The sequence below is a fragment of the Rhineura floridana genome, chromosome 3 (assembly GCF_030035675.1).
Source record: "Rhineura floridana isolate rRhiFlo1 chromosome 3, rRhiFlo1.hap2, whole genome shotgun sequence".
Lineage (NCBI taxonomy): Eukaryota > Metazoa > Chordata > Lepidosauria > Squamata > Rhineuridae > Rhineura > Rhineura floridana.
In genome coordinates, this window is record NC_084482.1 from 122,179,490 (window position 1) to 122,198,228 (window position 18,739).

An 18,739-nucleotide genomic window follows, 5' to 3' on the forward strand; every position below is an offset into this window, starting at 1 on the left:
GGTTGCTGCTGGTGTACCGTCCACCCTGCTGCCCGGCAGCTTCTCTGACCGAGCTGGTGGAGATCATCTCGGCTGTGGCATTGGAGGAGCCCAGACAATAGTGCTGGGTGATTTCAGTGTCCATGCTGAGGCTGCCTCTAGTGTTCCGGCTCAGGACTTCATGGCCACCATGACGACCATGGGGCTGTCTCAAGTTGTTACTGGCCCAACACATAGGGCAGGGCACACCCTCGACTTGGTTGTTGCTCCAGATGGAGGAAGGGGTGGTCTGGAGATAGCGGGGGTGGATGTCACCCTATTGTCATGGTCAGATCACTTCCTGGTGAAGTTTAGACTTATGGCTCCGATCCTTCCCTGTAGCGGTGGTGGACAGATTAAGATGGTCCGCCCCCGGAGCCTAATGGAATCCACTGGATTCCTGAATGCCCTGCACAAGTTCCCAGTAGATAGCGCAGATGACCCTGTTGAAGTCCTTGTCACGCTGTGGAACAGCGAGGCGCGTTGGGCTCTTGACACGGCTGCCGCTGAGCGCCCTCTCTGGCATTGTGGAGCCCGGCTTGCACCTTGGTACACCAGTGAGCTAAGGGCAATGAAACAGGCTGGACAACAGCTAGAGCCCAAGTGGCGAAAGACCTGCTGTGAGGCTGATCGGGCATGAGTAAAACATCATAACCGGGCCTACTGTGTGGCGGTGAGGGCGGTGAAGAAGGCCCACTTCTCTGCCACCATCACTTCAAGTAGCCATCCAGTGGAGCTTTTCCATATTGTCAGGGGTCTGTTGACATCAACTCTCTTAAGACCCTTCGGAGGACCACTGAATTGTTTGCAATTGAAGGTAAGGTTACTCACCTCTGTAGCAGTCTTGATGTTTTTAATTTTTTTAAATATTTTTAATGCTGTTTTGTTTTAATGTATTTTAAGATCTCTTTTTATGATGTTTTAAAGTGCTTTTAGCGCTTTGTTTGCCACCCTGGGCTGCTGCTGGGAGGAAGGGCGGGATACAAATTAAATAATAAATAAAATAAATAAATAAGACAAAAGAGTGGACAGATTGAGTACAGGGGTTAGTGCTTTTAGGCCTTGGGATGATCATCAGAACTGATGACTTGGTTAGCGTGTACTTGAGGAATGAAAGTAGAGCAGAAGACAGATCAGCGCATACAAACACACCTGCCCCTCCTACAAGCATTTGCAGGCATTTGGGCACATGGGGGGGGAGCCCACAACTTCCACAGCATCTTGGAAAGAGAGATTGGGGGGACAGATTATAGGTGGAAGAAAGGGGGGATGCTGGCACACACTTGGCCTCAGATATGGGGGGCGAGCAAGTCCTGAGCTTCCTCACTGCTCCTTGGCTACATCTGGGCCGAAGGCAATATCTGGGCAGCTCACAAATAAGAATTTTCAAAAGGAGATGGCTGCCGGAAAGGAAAGGGGGAAAGTATCCTTTCCTTGCAGGCTTGCTCCTTTTTGCTTCAGGAAATCCTTGTTCTGAGTAAGGCAGCAGCAGCAGCAGTACGAGGAGACGGGGGTCAGTGAGAGTCATCCCTCTTCCTGGTAGCTCCACCCTCAGCCTCCTTTGGCATCTGCCACATGTTTTATAGTCAGGTGCCTGCCCTCGGCACACCCGAAAGACACTCTGGCACTTCAGCAAGGCCTCCCCTCTCATTTGGAGCGAGGGGGAGGTGTTGTCTGCAGCGGCAGTGGGGAGCAGACAGTGTTCAGGAAGTGAAGACTTTTTTTAAAAAATTAATAAAAAATTCATTTCTTTACTGTTTGCAGCCCCCTTTGGATTACTTCGCGGGCCCTCTGGAGGTCACGGCCCCCAGGTTGGGAACCACTAGTCCACAAGATATTCTTTCTAGGGTTTAGCTTAAAACTCCCGCTGTGGATTAAAACAAGTTGCCCTATGTGCAAGTTACTCGTGTAGTGAGAAAGCGGATGAAAGGGGCTGCGTGTTTAGACCTGCTGCCCAAGTCGTGCTGCTCTCCCCGCCCTTGCCTTCACCATGAGCATAACTAGTGGGCTGCCTTCTTTATGTGTGAAGGCTCCCTGCACAAATCAGAATCCTGACTAGCCAGTGTTCTGCATTGCACAAGGAGCCTCCATGCATGGAGAAGGCACACCACTAAGCATGCAGACCTGTGGCTCATTTTGCCATGCTTACCCTTCTGTGTGAATAATGCATGAAGAGGGCTTGCATGTCCTAGTCATGGGTTGTCTTCACTGCTGCTCTTCCTGTTGTGCAGCAGACTTCCCGTCGTGCAATGGGACTTTTCTCCCTGTATTTTCCCTGGATGCCAGTCCATCATGTGGGTAGTAGTCTGCCATCTACTGTCCAAGGACAGGAAATGCACTGAAGCTTGCAGCTTGAGAAAGTAGTTAGGCGTCGCTGGGTGGCAGGCCCCAGTTCATTTCCTGTCCTGGTCCAAGGAGCGTTGGATGCAATCCCATATATTTAGAGCTTGTTCAACATATTCACTAGTCCCAAATGCAGCACTCGTTGAGGCATTCTTTAATTTGTGTGATAAGGACCTGCAGAATTTCTGCAACTGAAGCACAGCTTTGTAGCAAGGCATGAGGACTAGGCACAAGATAGGAAGTAATGCAAAATACTGATTTCATGTAGAATGACCTACAATGCTCCTACATATGTCTTACTGTGCTATAGATTAGCAATGTTACTCTGTAAAGTATTCTCTAGAGAAGATTTCTGATGTTTTGTGTTCTGTTTTTGTTTAAAGCTATGATATATTGGGTTGTATTCAACTAAGTCCTACTTAGAGTAGACCCATTGAAATTAATGAACCTAAGTTAGTCGTGTCTGTTAAATTCAGAGAATCTCTGAGTAGGAGTAGCACTAAATTACCATCCACTTTGTTTTTCCTTGCTGAGAATGCTTCTTGTGAGCCAGTGTGTAGAAGCAGTGTCATGAAACTCACTACAGTGTCTGTTCAATCCTCTTGAGAATGATTTTCATCAAGACTAAGATGTTTCGGTAAATAGGCCATGAGCAAACCTTATTGTGTCTTATGATAGGTCTCAAACTCCTAGCCAACATAAAAGACAGATTTTCTTTTCTTGATTTGAATTCATTTGATTCATAGAAATGGGGAAATTGGGATGGGTGGGGGTTAAGTAGAGGCCCCAAAAAATGAGTTTTATTAAGATCTGGAACTCCCAAACTGTCAACCTTTGCAAATTAATTTTCTCAATTCTAATAACGGAAATATTGTAGGATCAGAAAAGTTTCCAGCTATGGGTAAGTTAGGCTTTGGAGGGGAAGTAGAAGGATGCCTGGGCCTGGAAAGTTACGTTTTCTAACCATTGGGGAAACATATTTCAATAGCTTTAGGCATACTTACAGTACTGTATTTCCTATAATTAAAAACCAGTGAGAGAGAACACTGGGGCTGTTACAGCAGAGGAAATGGCAGCTACAGGTGGAACACTTTAATAAACTTCCCAGGTGAGAATTCTGAGGCATCAGATAGTTGTAATCTGCATTTCCAGTCCAATTGATTCTACAAGTGACTGATCCTGCTTGACAATAAAGAACCATTTGGGGATGTAGCCTAACACTATTTTTCTCATTTAAGCAGATGTTTTATGCCTCAGAATTCTCCTTAGTGCACAGTTGCTATTGTAATATATCTATTCTTCATCCTTTCTTATAGTGTGACATCCATACTTACACAATATTACCATGAAGACTCTGGTGTGTTCCTTACCTCTTAAATTCTGTTCTCACTTATACTAATCCCTAGGTGATATAACAGACGTACGTCTCTTTACTGAAGAATTGTACTGAAGAAAATCCACCAACAGAGCTTGAATGCATTACATACCATACAAAAGGTGGTTAAACAGCACAATCTTATGTGTGTCCATTCAGAAGTAGATCCTAGTGTGTTGTATGGGGCTCATTCCCTAGTAAATGTGTTTAGGATTGTAGCCTCAGTAACTATAGATGACCTGAAACAGATGAGTTGCAAAACATAATACTGTGGTATGGAACGTGTGTGTTTGTGTGTCATTCCATTTTGCTGCTTTAAAAAATCTACGTTTTAGGGGTAAGAGAAATAAATAAATATAGAGAATGCAATTGCAGTGAGAGTTATGCAGTCTATGTGAAGAACACTAACCCATGAAGTACACAACATAAGCGATTAGATCTCCAGTATTTTTATTTTTACTTTTTCTAGAGGAGTGGCCCATGTTAAATTGTTGTAGACAAAAACAACAAAATGTCTTGTGGCACCTTAAAGAATAACATTTATTATGGCATAAGCTCTTGTAAACTAGAGTCTGCTTCTTCTGAGCTTGTGCCATAAAAATTTGTTAATTCTTTAAAGTGCAAGACGCTTGGTTATTTTTACTTTACCTGTTGGGCAGGGGGTGCTCTGATTTAATTGGAGCAGTGGACCTGGGAAAGAAGGGATGGTTAAACCTCATCCCCTCCATATCCTTTCTCCTTGATCTAACACACACATGTGCTATAGCTGCTGTTTACCCTGTGGGCGAAACATACCTATATATTTTCCCCAGTTGGGCAAACAGCAACTGGGACAAAGAATCATTTAGATCATAAAAATGGTGCAGGGTAAAGTTACCCAACAGCAGTGCTCCTCTCAGATTTGGAGTCCTTTGCAGTTGTTCTAAGCAAAAATAGATACATTGGGAGATCTGATCACGAATCTCCCACATATTCTATAATTGACCCCAAGTCATTGGAATGTTCTAGGAAATGTTGATGAAGCTTCCTTCGTGCTAAGAGACCTTTTCTCTGTGTGACTTAAAAGTGGCAGCTAGGATTGTATAGCATTGCTTAGAGCAGTGGTAGGGAAGCTCTGGCCCACAGGCCTAAGTAGGCCCATCAAGATTTTCCCTAGATCATGCCTACTTTCCCCACACTTGACATCGTATATGGCAGGGGTTGCCAACCTTTTTGGACAGGGGGCACATTTTGAATTTTGACAGAATGCTGAGTGTGCTAGTCACAAAATGCCTGTAATATTGGGTGGGGTAGCAAAACACAACATGCCCTGGGGGATGTACAAAATTAGAGTACAGTCGTTGCTGTTTCAGCCCTGCCCCTAGACAACTTCATGTTTGCCATGGCAAGTCAGCTATGTCCTCCTGGTCTTGATTATGGAAATACAGTTGTAAAAGGCACAAGAACTCTTTCCCCACTGCCAGTGCTAAACCAAAGCATAGGTTTCCATTCTGCATTTACCTGGGATTAAGCCACATTAAACACAAAGAGATTTATTTCTGAAGTAAACATGTATACCATTGTATTCTTAATGAGTGCTTGGACATCATCTCCTGTACAGCAGAAGACATGCCTAAGTCTCTTCACGTTTTGCATTTTCCATTTGGGGAGGGGATTCTTTAACCCACTCAAACTTATTGTGTAGTAGTACATGCAGAAAATAACCTCTGAGGAGTACCTGATCTCAGACAAACCTACCTGTCAAGTGACCCATGGGGGAGCTCAGGATCCAGCCCTCTGGTTGGATCCTATTTCTCACCCTGGCTTAGAACTCCTAGCATCATCTTTGGCTTACTTATAATGAATGACACTTCAGAATTCTTAATTAACATTCAAATTGGGATGTTTACTTCAGTAAATTTGGTGCTCATGTTTGCTTAACACTGTTTTTCAGCTGGGAAGGGATATCCCTGTGAAAGCTGTAATATAGTACTGAACTCCATAGAGCAGTACCAAGCTCATATCAGCGGCTTCAAACACAAGAACCAGTAAGTGGTTAAATATTCTTCTGTCTGTAACAGCTACATTGTGTAACCTGCCACTGAATAGGAAGCACTGTTCCACATCTGTCTTGTAGCCTGGATGTTTACACATAAGTTCTAATTGATTTGCAGGCTGCTTTAATGTGGGATGCTAGTGTAAAAGATCTGTTTTGTGAGTTTTAAATGGAAAGTAATATAATGGAGGTGGGAGTAAAGTTTATGGCACACGGCAATTTTTTCTGCATGGTGTCATCTTGTTGGATCCCCTTAACTTGGCCAGAACCAAATCAGTGAAGGCAATTTAACAGCTGTAACCCCTTCTTTGATGTGGATATTGTCCTGTTAGCCTTTCCATAGATGTTCTTCAGGCACACAGGGATCAACAGCCCTCTTGAGTTCTCATTCCTAGGTCATAACCACCATCTACTATTCAAACTTTATCTGCTTTTTTGTTTGTTTAACCTAGGTGTTTGCACTGAAAGGGAAAAACCCCTTAAATATAGACTGCTGTCATGAGACCAGACCGGTATAGGCTTTCTTTGAAAACCCTATAAATCAAAATCTTGTATATAGAACAATCTTGTATATAGACAATGGACTGGATGAGAACTAACAAACTGAGACTCAATCCTGACAAGACTGAGACGCTGTTGGTGGATGGTTTCTCTGATCGGATGGTGGATATATACCCTGTCCTGGATGGGGTTACACTCCCCCTAAAGGAACAGGTGCGTAGTCTGGGAGTCATCTTAGACTCTTCCCTCACACTTGAGGCTCATGTAGCCTCGGTGGCCCGGAATGCGTTCTACCAACTTCGGTTGGTAGCCCAGCTACGTCCCTATCTGAGTAAGGAGGACCTCTCATCAGTGGTACATGCTATGGTAACCTCGCGTCTGGACTACTGCAATGCGCTTTACGTAGGGCTACCTTTGAAGATGATTCGGAAGCTACAGCTAGTGCAAAATGCGGCAGCCAGACTGCTAACAAGAACTAAGCGGTCTGAGCATATAACACCTGTGCTAGCCCGTTTGCACTGGCTTCCAATATGCTTCCGGGCCAGATTCAAAGTGTTGGTACTTACCTATAAAGCCTTATACGGCGCGGGACCACGATATCTGTCGGAACGCCTCTCCCGATATGAACCGGCCCGTACACTACGGTCTACTACGAAGGCCCTCCTCCGGGTTCCGACTCATAGGGAAGCCCGGAGAGTGGTGACAAGATCTAGGGCCTTCTCAGTGGTGGCCCCCGAACTATGGAATGGTCTCCCCGAGGAGGTGCGCCTGGCGCCGACACTATCATCTTTTCGGCGCCAGGTTAAAACCTTTCTCTTTTCTGAGGCATTTTAATTCCTGTTAATTCTAAATTATTATATTTTGATTTTAGACTGTACAGTTTTGTGTTATTTTTATTGTATTTTTAATGTTCACCGCCCAGAGAGCTGTTGCTAGTCGGGCGGTATATAAGCTTAATTAAATAAATAAATAAATAAAATAAACATGCTTTGCTGTGTTGTGTGTTGGCCAACTTTGGCACAGGGGAAGAGGGGAAGGAAAAATATTTTCTACTATATCCTTTTAACGCACAAACCTGCAGATTTTTCTATGAATTTTGTTTTTGTGGGACCGCTCATCATGGAATCGCCACAGAACATGAAGACTCACAGGGTATGGCATCAAGAAATCTTATGACCTATGCTGTATAACATGTCTCGAGCACTTGGGTGATGCCAGATTCTGGTGGTGGCATTAGTCTTATCGAGTCTATGCAAGCATGTGGGATGCACTCAGCTTACTAGGAAAAAAATTATTTGCCAAGTGTGCTGAAACCTTACAGTACTGGTATTTACATGCCATTTTACATGACAAACATAAGTTTTGTGACTGTAGCTCTGTCTGTGCTACAGGTGAGGCATTTTGCCAAAAGTGGAAAGGTCTGCCTTGTTGAATATAATCCTATTGACTTTCAACAGAAAGCATCACCTAAGGTGTATAAACATATTTCCATATGAAGTTGAATCTGCAGGTGGGGCCATTTTTATACGCTACAACTGTAGCTCTTGCCAGACTTCCATCCCCACCCATCACACACTTGCAGAGTGGCTTACTGTAGGTGAATGGAAGTGGGATTTTTCAAGACCTTGAATTTTACACTGTACTGGTCTAAGTATAGCTTAGGATTTCCCAGGAGACAGGTTCATTTCCTTGTCTACTTTGCAGTGATCAATTTTAAAGCAGTTTGAATAATCTCCATCCCTTCTCTATCTCAATCTACAGTATACCTGGAGGAATACCTGTTACAGCACGGTACCAGAAGCAGCTGTACACACGAGAGGAGACAACAGGCCCTGACGGCTACAGTTATTTTAGCCAAGATCTCTAGATCAAGCTCCAGCGCTGTTTTTGGATTACCAGTGGCCCAAAAGGGAACATCTTTTATCATCCCACTATGGTCTTTTTGTTCCTCTGGCTAAATGAAACCCTCCTATCCTGCAATGTACAGGTTTAGCTGTTTCAGAACTATTGGCTAAAGGATCTAGAAGGGACAGATTTACTAGTTGGCATTTGCACAGTCCTTTAGAATAGTTTTCATTCTGTAATCTGTTGCTATCATGGCTGATGGGTGGGGAGGAGAAGGAGTTGTGTCTGGCACAAGCAGGCTTGGTGCCTACCAGTGTTCTGTCTTGAGCCTATCCTTGCCCTCTGTCCAGGAGAAGCAGAAGGGAATTCTATACCCACTACCAGCCAGAGGAGAACGACTTTTGGAAGAAAGCTCATAATTCTTGGTTATGCAGTGCTTATGAATTGTGGAATGGGCATAATGGACAGACTGATCATATTCTTGCCTAGAATGGGATGTTACATCGCTGTGTTTGTCTTGCCTGTTCCTCAATTAATTGGGTTTGTGTGCTGAGTTTTTTAGGTCACCAATTTGCCATTTGCTTCCTTTTTGTAGTTTTGCAGATGTTGGTTCTGGAACATCTGTTGATCTGTTTAATAAAAAGTTGTTTCCGTTACTAGTATGCATTATCTGCTTCAGAAAGGCAAGCAGGAAGAAGCCCTGTTGAAGCAACTAGCAACATCTCCAGAAAACTGCATTTCTCTTTCAGTTCCTAGAATTCTTCTTGTGGAAACTTACGCTGAAGAAATGCTGTGTACAGGTTTTTGTTGTATTAAAATGTTAATCAGACATCTTTTGATGTGGTGGAGGACTTTAAAATGTGTCCTTGCTCAAACCTTAAAGCATTTTAACATATTTTTACAAAGGGATAGCAAGGCTGAGAGAACAAGCAGCTATGTTATGACTGAGGCACGCTTAATCCTCATTCTAAGTTAGGGAAGAGTGCTTTGCATAGCAGTGTGGGCCTTCTATTTATGAACTTTGTAAGTCCAATAATCCATCTCCCAAGGCTTGGATTGTGAATGCCATACCTTGGAAAGCCTTCATTTGTGAACCCGTTTATTTCCATCTGTGTGAAATCATTTCTCAGAGTGAAGACATTCTCCCTGATTGCTTCCTGAGACTCAAGAAGCAACATGGGTACCTCTTGGGAATGCTGCATGAGGCATATTGACTGTGCTTTGCATGAAACAGCAGTATAATTAGTTGGCATATTGGTCATTTCTTTTTCCCTTACATGGATATAAGAAAGTAAGCTTGAAGTCTGCTGACACCTGAGTTGGTTTGAAGTCTGCCAAAGTCCTGTTTCCAGAATCGTAAATTGAAATTCTAATTTTATTTGTCCAAAAAGCAAGGTTATTGCACATAGCACATACGCAAAAGTAAGATGCTCCTCTTGCCTAGTCTGTCTTTGAACTACTTTTCTGCGGGTGTTGCTCTTCTTCTTCTCGTAACGCTTTCCCCTTCCTACCTGTTTCAAACTTACGGCTCAAAACAGATGTTTCTTAAAAACAGACACCTTGTACTCTTGAGTCTTGACTGACTAAAGCTTTAGAGTCCTCAGTGTAAGCTTGCTTTAACCCATGAGACCCCGTAATTAGACAATTCAGTTCTGTACATCTTATGGCCTCTTATTCTTTATAACATTCTTGACCTAATCATCTTCATGGCAAAGGTGCTACGTGGGTGTGGGGAATTGGGCTTTCCTGTCCTCTCCCTTATCAGGTGGCTTGTCTTGGGAATTTGCTTCCTGTTCTATTCTGGGTGGGAAGGTATTAGCTGGCCTCTAGCACTCGCTCTCTCGGTAGCCTCTGTGCCTCCATCTGCAGTATTGCTCAAATGGAGGTGAATGAATATTACTACCTTTACAGCTTCTTTGGCATATGTCTGTGCCACCCTGGAAAAGTTAAGAGGGCCTTTATCTCTGCTTTCTCAGCAGTATTGTTAGTCAGGGTAAGGTTCAGGTCAGACCATACCAGCAGTGAATATTGCATTCCTTCCTATCTTGTTATTTGCAATAATGATTCATTACCACTGGCAGATCATTCCAAGTAAGCAATCTTTCTTATAATAAAAAGCTTGTCTTTTCCTTTTGCCGCTGCCAAGCTTTTCTGTATGATATTTTTTCCATCTGTAGAACACAGACCAAGCAGAGGTGGTGTTTTTTTTCATTTAAATGTTGCAGCTTTGTATTGGGGTGGGATGATGAGGCTAGGTGTCCTAGATTTACATCTCCTGTTACTAGTAGATTGGACAGTATTTGTCCTGTGAATCCCCAAAATAGATACATTTCTTTATTTAGCCTCAATCAAACATCTCAGCTAAGGGGGAGGCCTTATAGTAATCTTGTCCATAAGGTTCTGCCCTGATAACATCTGTGGTGAAAAGCGCTATACACACACACACACACATGCGCACGCTGTGCAGCTTTCCTGTAAATAATTGATGAGACAAATGTATCTTCTGACTTAAACAGTAGCTATGTGTGCATAAGCCTTAATTTTAAGCTTTATCTTTTCTCTGCATTTAACTTTGTTTTCGCATTCTCCGATGTCTCGTGCTGTACATGGATTTTAATCTTTGCCCTGCCCAGTGAGCATTTGCAGTCTAAAGAATAGAGATTTGAACACCATGATTGCCTCCATGAAGCTCTAACTTTAGAATTTGGTTTCTAGTATATATTGAATTCTGTTGCAATTGCTAAGAACAGATATTTTGGGGAAGTGCAAAGCTGAGTAAGTAACATGATGAATATGCTGGCTCAGCCTGATGTGGAAGAGTCATGATAAATTCATGAATTTCCATTTGTTTCTTGCCTGTTTTTTGGTGGTTGTTTTTTAAATAGCCAGGTACTCTCTTCCTTATTTTAGAAATTAAAGCATTGTTTTTCTATTCATAGCAACCGCAGGTGTTCTGTCTTTGTCTATTTAAATTCTTTCCCTTGGGTAATTCCTGCCTCTGGAGTTGAGTATCAACATAACAGAACTGGTCTTATTACTGTTCTAGGGAAATCCAAATTCTGCACTTGGAAGAAATGATTTAAAAAGAGAAATTAGCTTAAACAGCATAGTTCGATAGTATGTAAGGGAACAATCCAAATCCAAGTTCGACCAGGAGAAGCAGAGTTTGGAATAAGTGGTCTCCAGATGAGCCTTGACTCAGCCAGGTCAACACCAGCTGAATCATTCCAGCTCAGCCAGAGATACTCGTGTCAGTCCCCAAAAAAGGGGTGTTCTGGGGGATGAGTGGGATGGAGCCAGGGGGAGACATACCCTATTCCAAACTCCATACAGCTGAGTCATAGAATCATAGAGTTGGAAGGAGCCTTGTAGGCCATCGAGTCCAACCCCCTGCTCAGGAAATCCACAGCTAGAGCATCTCCCGCAGACAGCTGTCCAGCCTCTGCTTGAAGACATCCAGCGAAGGGGATCCCACCACCTCCCTAGGCAGTCGGTTCCACTGCCGAACCGCCCTTACTGTCAAGAAGTTCCTTCTAATATCCAGTCTGAATCTACGCTCTTGCAACTTAAAACCATTAGACCTAGTCCTACCCTCTGGGGCAGCAGAGAACAAATCTGTACCCTCCTCTATGTGACAGCCCTTCCGGTACTTAAAGAGTGCAATCATGTCACCCCTCAGCCTTCTCTTCACCAGACTGAGTCACATGGCCTAGCACCCCAGTGGAAGTTCCACTGGCAAAAAGGGTGCTTTAAGTCAAATTTTATTTTAAAGGCTTGTTGTCCTTCTGCTAGCTTAGGGCCAGTTTAGCTGGCAGTAGCAGAGTTTGAAATTGGAGTAAATTACATTGGCATAATTTAATCTGGCCTAAATTACCCTGGCTTCCTATAGTTTGGATTGCTCTGCCCACGTATGTACTTGCAGAACTTGGGGTATTTTGAAGAAATCTGGCTTGGAGGCATGGGCTTGGGGCAACACTGTGGACTAGAAGGAGAAGGGAGAGTCATTGCCTTTTAAGTTCAACCACAGCCACTGGAGCTAAATCTTGCTTTAAAGCCTGCCTACAGTTGAAGCTGCTGCTGCTTTTGAAATGACACCATACTGTATGTATAGAAGATCCACTACTCTGCACAACATGCAGGGAGGTTGCAGAGTTGATTCCTATTTTGTTTCGATTTTTATTTGGAGGGCTTGGAATGAGATGTAATATAGTTCAAACACAAAATGTTGAAAAGATTAAATAATGGCAATATAGAAGTAACAAACAGAGGCCTGTTGATATGTTTGTGGTGTCACACAGAAGAACATAAGAGCCTGCTGGATTAAGCCAATGGCCCATCTAGTTCTGTTCTCACAGTGGCCAACCAGATGTCTAAGGGAAGCCCAAAAGCAGGACCTGAATCCAAGAGCAATCTCCCCTCCTGCAGTTTCCAGCAACTGGTGTTCAGAATTATGCTTCCACCAACCATGGAGGCAGAGCATAGCCATCATGGCTGGTAGCCTTTGATAGCCTTATCCTCCATGTGTTTGTCTAATCCTCTTTTAAAGCCATCCAAGTTGGTGGCCATCACTGCTCATGCAGCTGAGATACTGCTTTGCCCTCTTCAGTGCTAAAGGTTGTGCTTTCAAGATGTGTCCCTGAGATATCTGACTATTTTTCTGCTTCTTGGTTGTCTTAGTAGCAGAAGACTACACTGTAGTAGCTAAATATTTATTTATTTATTTTCATTATTTGATTAATATCCCGCCCTTCCTCCCAGCAGGAGCCCAGGGCGGCAAACAAAAGCAACAAAAACACTTAAAAACCATAATAAAAATAGATGTTAAAATACATTAAAGCAAAACAACTGTAAAACATTTTTTAAAAAACTTTGAAATCTTTTTAAAAAGGTTAAAAAACATACTGTTTTTAAAAAAAGGTTAAAAATATATTAAAAAGCAAGTCCAACATGGAAGCAGACTTGTTTTGGTGCACAGAATCTCTTCCACAAGAACCAAAGATAAAAGTGGTCAAATTCAAATCAAAATGAAGATTATGATTATTAGCAGAATTAATCAGTAAAGAGCTTGTAGGTAGAACTGTTGCAGGATTCATTAGGCCTTTCATACCATTTCCAGCAACATACAGGTGAACAGACTTAAGAATACAGGAAGCTGAAGTTAGTCTTTCTCTGGCCCTTTTCAAAATTAATATAATGTAGACATAATTGAGTCAATTGACCTAATCCCGTCCTTTTTAAAAAAATATTCCCCCAATTAAATAACAGATAATGTCTGCTATAATAGAAGTATAAAGATTCAGGATGGCAAGGAAAGAAAAAGAAGGGAAAAGAGTGTGTGAAGCAGTATATTTTATAGCAAAGGCATACATTCTGAAATTATTAAACTGGTAAAAGGCAACCACCAGATTGGATGACTGAGTTACTGTCACATGACAAACTCCACTGTACCAGGTAGAGCTGATGGGAGTTGCAGGTTCCCCACCCCTGCCCTAAATTCTTGCTGTTTCCACGCAATTGGTAACGAAACATCAAGACCGCCCTCAAATGATAGGTTAGGTGTTTTTTGCTTTCAAGTAATTTGGCCTGCAAGCTCAGCTAGCTAGGGTAGTAGCATTCTGATATTGATGACTGGCTGGCTACAACTACAACTCAGTGATGATTCTTCCTTTCTTGGTTAATGAGCGGAGGCTCAAGCTTTTTGGTGCACACAGGCTTGGATCCTAACGATTGCAAGTGTAGTTCCACTCACAGAACAGGGCTTTCTTGTTGCTTCCTTTCTGATGTAGCCGTCAGAAAAGCTGTTCAGAGAACCCTCTGGAACAGTTTGAGGTGTTTGGGGGGGGAGTTCAGGTAGAGAGAGGAGTTGGAAGAAATTAAGAGAAACCCTCCCTTGCACAAGTAGAAATGCCTTCTGCTAGTGCTAAAGTTTCACTGGATGGATAGATAGCCATATTGAAGATTTACATTTACAAGGCTACTCTTCTGTGTGGAAAAAGCCTGATTTACAGCTTCTGTCAGAGTATTTCTTTTAAAATGCATCTGGGCCTATTCAGAGGACCACAGCTCAGTGCATCCTTTGCATGCAGAAGGCTACAGATTATTCAGTCCCTCGCATCTGCAGGTAGGCCTGGCAAAAACTCGTGTATGAAACCTTGGAGAGCCATTGTCAGTCAGTGTTCATCCATTTACTGAACTAAATGGACCAATAGTGTACCTTGGTATAAGGCAACTTCTTTCATTCATGCAAAAAAGAAAGCAAAAAGAATTCTAAAACTTGAGCAATATGAAATTGACAAAACTATACTAGATAACAATGAAAATACTAATGGAGCCAGGGTCTTTTTGGTGTCTTTTTTCCAAAGTGACAGGCACTTGAGGTCACTCATACGATGGTGAGCTATTATATCACCTCATTGCTGACCCATTAAGTTTGTGTGCAACCTCAGCATTATTAATGCAGAGAGAGTTGAGTCCTCAGTATTATCTTTGCTTGACTGAAAGCCAAGGTTTGTCAGCTGTATTATCGGAGTTAAAAGGCCAGAACATGGTGTCCAGCTAGCTACACTTAGCACAGGATAGGTGACCATTCCTCCTAAGCAACTAGTTTGTGCAGGCTCTGCTCACTAACCTATGACACAAACATGTGTGGGAGGACAGGTTGGGTTGTATTTGACTTAAGTTATACTTATTAATGGATCTAACAATCATATGCGTTTATTTCAATGGGTCTACTCTGAGTAGAACTAACAGAAGTAAAAGGGTTGTATCTAATCTGTAAGGCTATTCTTGCATAGAGTGCATTAATCACATAATCTTTCTCTTTAAAGGAGGCAGCCCTTCTATCTGAGAAAAAGCTGGAATGTAACAGCATCTTCCTGAAGTGTAAGGACTTGCGTTGATGAGTTTTAAAAGCATAGCATGACCCTTTGTATAATATGAAGGACCTTGGCCATGTTGTGGCATTTGCTGTAGCATAACTTTCTCAGAGGATTTCAACATAGATGCAGGATGTGTGGAAAAATGCATTTTCTGAATGAAACAATACCGTAATTTGAGCGCTGAGAAAAGACAACAGTCCTGCAGCAGAAGCTGTCTTTTGAGGAAAGACAGCAGGATATCCCACAACAAATGAGTTGACTTGTATTTATTGCATATAAACAGACACACCAATTGTCAGGCATGGAATAAGAATTATATTCCAATACATTTGAGAGCAAATTTAGGATGGCTAGCTACCTAAATCCTTGTAGGGAACCTCCACTCTTTCTAATCCAGCATTCTTTGTGTTTACCAGTTCAGTGTGGCTATTCTCTACTCCTAGCTTGGTCTGTGTCCCTGTGGAGGAAGAGGTCCTGGTTGCAAAGGTCCTGGCCATCTTTTCATGGAGAAAATCATGTTTGCCTGTCTGATGTCCTCTTAAGACTGGAACACTGACTCCTATGTCAAACACTAAATTTACCAGACTTGCTAACAGAATTCAAGACTTGTACACATTTGGAGTGCTTATTGCTAACACTGGCTTTTATTAAGTTAGCTTAACAGAGTTGAATTTCATTGCTTTCCAAACCTGTGAAAATTAATTTCATCCTCTCAAATCACACCTGTTGGGTGACTATAGAATCTAGGGCCTAGATTGTAAAATTAGTGAGCTGACTTAGGAAAATGTAATCTCTTTGGGATGTGCGAATTTAGAATTAATTTTAAAAAGTTAATGTCTTTTCAGTGATTATGCACTAGGGTCTGAGTCATGAGATATTTTTGAACAGGTCCTTTTCCTTTTTCCTTCTTCCTTTAACGCAGTGGTTCTCAAACTGTTTTAGTTCGTGGTGCACTGTAAAACATATAAAAAATTTCTGGCGCACTTCGTGTACAAAATTTAAAATAAATTAATATATTTTAAACTATGAATAAATTAATTGATCATGGATGTAATAAATCTCTATACAAATAGGTTTCTTCTCATTTTAAAAATATACTTTCATAACATTCGAGGCACACCTAGCCACCTCTTGTGGTGCACCGTTTGGGAATCACTGCTTTAATGAGTCTTCTTCAGGCTTCTTGTAGAGAGTACTAGGAAAGGCACAGATGGGTGTAAAGTTAGTGTGTGCTGTATACAACTGGAGAAACAAATGGCTTCTCACTCAAGAAAAATCCTTTGCTGGACCTCAGTAAAAAGCTGAAGTCATTCCTGTTCATTTATAACAGTTTATAGGAGCACCAAGGGAGGGCAGGTTATACCTAAAAACAAACACAATAAGTTTATCCTTCAAAACCTGGCAGCCCAATTTGGCTGTGGCTCCCTCTACTGTGAAGATATGGTGGTAAAACACAATCTTGCTGTTGTGCAGTGTGTAAAATAGCTCTGTGTTAGGGTCACTTCCTGAATATAGTTTGAAAGTTCCCATGATCATTCAGCACTTGAAAGTTCAGTGTTGCTTCCTTGGCATGCCTGGGTTTCCCAATAGCCTCCCTGGTGAATAGAGCAGACCAGAATTTAACTTGTTTCAGGCCCTCCAAGGCTTCAAGAAAAACATCAGAACATCACCTTAATGTTGTATAGAGCCATTTTACCTGACCAAGAGCTACGTGGAAAAAAGGGGAGGAGGGAGAAAAGTATCTGGCTACCAGTGGTGTTTTTAAAAGCAGGATAAGGAATCTGTAGCCCCCCAGTTGTTGGACTGCAACTTAAATCATCTTTGACCGTTGGCCAAGCTGGCTGGGGCTGATGAGATCTGAAGGACACCAGGCTCTTCATTTCTGTTTTAAGGGGCTGGTAATCTGAGTCACTCAGTCATAAAACTTTATTGCATATAACTAAAGGCCATTACAATGTATTAAAAGAATTCAATGCTATAAAATTATATAAAAGATGGAATTATTATAAACGGCTCAACGGATCGGCTTTTAGGTGGTCTGTTTTTGACCAACCACTAGGAAAATCAAATCCTCAAATCTTAAGAATTACGATTTATTATTTTTCAGGGGGAATGCAGCTTCTTGGCTGCCAGTGTGAATTGGGCTACCATATATGTAATATGTAGTTGGTTATCAGCTGGTAATCCTGTTACAACTTCCTGTGGTGGTCGATTTGAATGCAACTTAAAATGGGTTGTAAAAAAAAACATTTCTGGGATCCATATGCAAAGGACAGAACTGCAAATAATGAATTATGTTTTCAGTCTGGTTACAACCAAATACACATTTCCGTTCTGTAACTGAAATTCCAAGATATCTCCCTTGACGGTATGCAGAGAACATCTGCTGGAACCTCAGTTCTGTGAAAGACCTGCAGAGCTGCAAGAGAGTCAACACTCAAGATGGTGCATTACTAACCTTGAGCTGAGGATACCAAATAGAGAAATTTGCACCAACAATAACTGACCTATCTTCGCTGGCATCATGAGTCAGAAATATGGATGTCTTTGCAATGAATGTCCTTCTGTGGCTTCTTACAACTCAGAAAACAACTGAAAAAGCTGCTACTATTGCCATTTTGGGCCTACTCACCAAAAACAAATACGGTGGTAAGCTTTTATCTGGATTGTCCCATTGCAGATGGAAGGCCCATATGGTGGAGTACCTACCTACATGTAGAAAAGGCTAGGACAGAATTCTCCCTAATCTCTGCTTTTCTGTGTGCAGGGAGGGAGCATTCTGCCATATGATACCCCACCCCTTTGTGGTCTGAAAACAGTTCTCGCTGCTGAGTCTATTCATAGTTTTACTACTGCCTCTGCTGTTTGTGAGCGCTACTCCAAAACTATGTTCAAAGCTTGGAATACAGCGCATAAACTGCTTTCTAGCTGCTTGACCGAAAGAATAGACAGTCTGCTGGGTTTTTACCATCTCTGACCACGTGGGGGTGATAAAGGAGCATTAAGTCAGGCACTGCTTTAAGACTGCAATCCAAAACATTCTTGAAAATAAGCACCATTGATTTCAATTTATTTCTGTGGAGTAAACAAACTTACTGCTGCTGTGCTAGTTTCCTAATCTGATGTGGACTATTTTCCTTGGCTTTGTTGCCTGGAGCACTCCCCTTACTGTCTAGCTCAATGACTTATAAAACATTTTGCATTGCATCTCTGCCTTTCTCTTTTCTTGGTGGTTTGCGAAGAAGGTGTCGATGGGAAAGGAAAGATGTAACAGGTTAGACATTTTCAACCGGTACTCCATTTTGCAAAGCTGCTTCGTCCTTTGTGCACTCTCTGGGTTAGGTTCTAGAACTATCCGGGACCTGGTTAAATGCCAGTGGCAGGACAATGGGTCACTGGTAAAGCGTATGCTTTGCATACAGAAGGTTCCAGGTACAATCCCTACAATCTAGCTATTCAGGGAAAGACTGGAATTTTGGAGAGCTGCTGCCAGTCAGAGTATGCTTCACTAGATGGACAAATAGGCAGAGGTTCTATAAGGCAGTTCCTATGCTCCACTCTTGCCCTATCCCCTAGCTTTTTGCTAGCTTTTGCAGATAACTACTATTGTCCCAGTCTCAGCTGCTATATTTCCTGCTGATGCATGCTAAGGAATGTGGACACTGCACATAAACAGTTACATCCATAGATACCCCGTGGAAGCATTTGTTTGCTGGGGAGAAATCATATTTTTTTTACTTTGCA

The 18,739-nt window shown here is 42.2% G+C and overlaps 1 protein-coding gene and 1 long non-coding RNA gene across 10 annotated transcripts in view; one reads left to right on the plus strand and one right to left on the minus strand.

The window, feature by feature from the left end:
- Nucleotides 1–8,773, plus strand: part of ZNF346 (zinc finger protein 346) — a 30,098-nt gene extending 21,325 nt beyond the window's left edge. For 4 of the 9 annotated variants that reach the window (XM_061617574.1, XM_061617578.1, XM_061617573.1 and 1 more), the window contains 3 exons: nucleotides 5,670–5,763; nucleotides 7,354–7,424; nucleotides 8,034–8,773. In XM_061617574.1, the coding sequence (XP_061473558.1) occupies nucleotides 5,670–5,763; nucleotides 7,354–7,424; nucleotides 8,034–8,230 (362 nt within the window). In that variant the 3' untranslated portion in view covers nucleotides 8,231–8,773. The remainder of the gene's footprint in view (nucleotides 1–5,669; nucleotides 5,764–7,353; nucleotides 7,425–8,033) is intronic. The other 5 variants (XM_061617582.1, XM_061617580.1, XM_061617579.1 and 2 more) reach the window with 2 other exon arrangements.
- Nucleotides 8,774–16,207: 7,434 nt separating this feature from the next.
- Nucleotides 16,208–18,739, minus strand: part of LOC133380395 (uncharacterized) — a 74,920-nt gene continuing 72,388 nt past the window's right edge. Inside the window, exon 4 of the long non-coding RNA XR_009761434.1 lies at nucleotides 16,208–16,590. This is a non-coding gene — a long non-coding RNA (uncharacterized LOC133380395). The remainder of the gene's footprint in view (nucleotides 16,591–18,739) is intronic.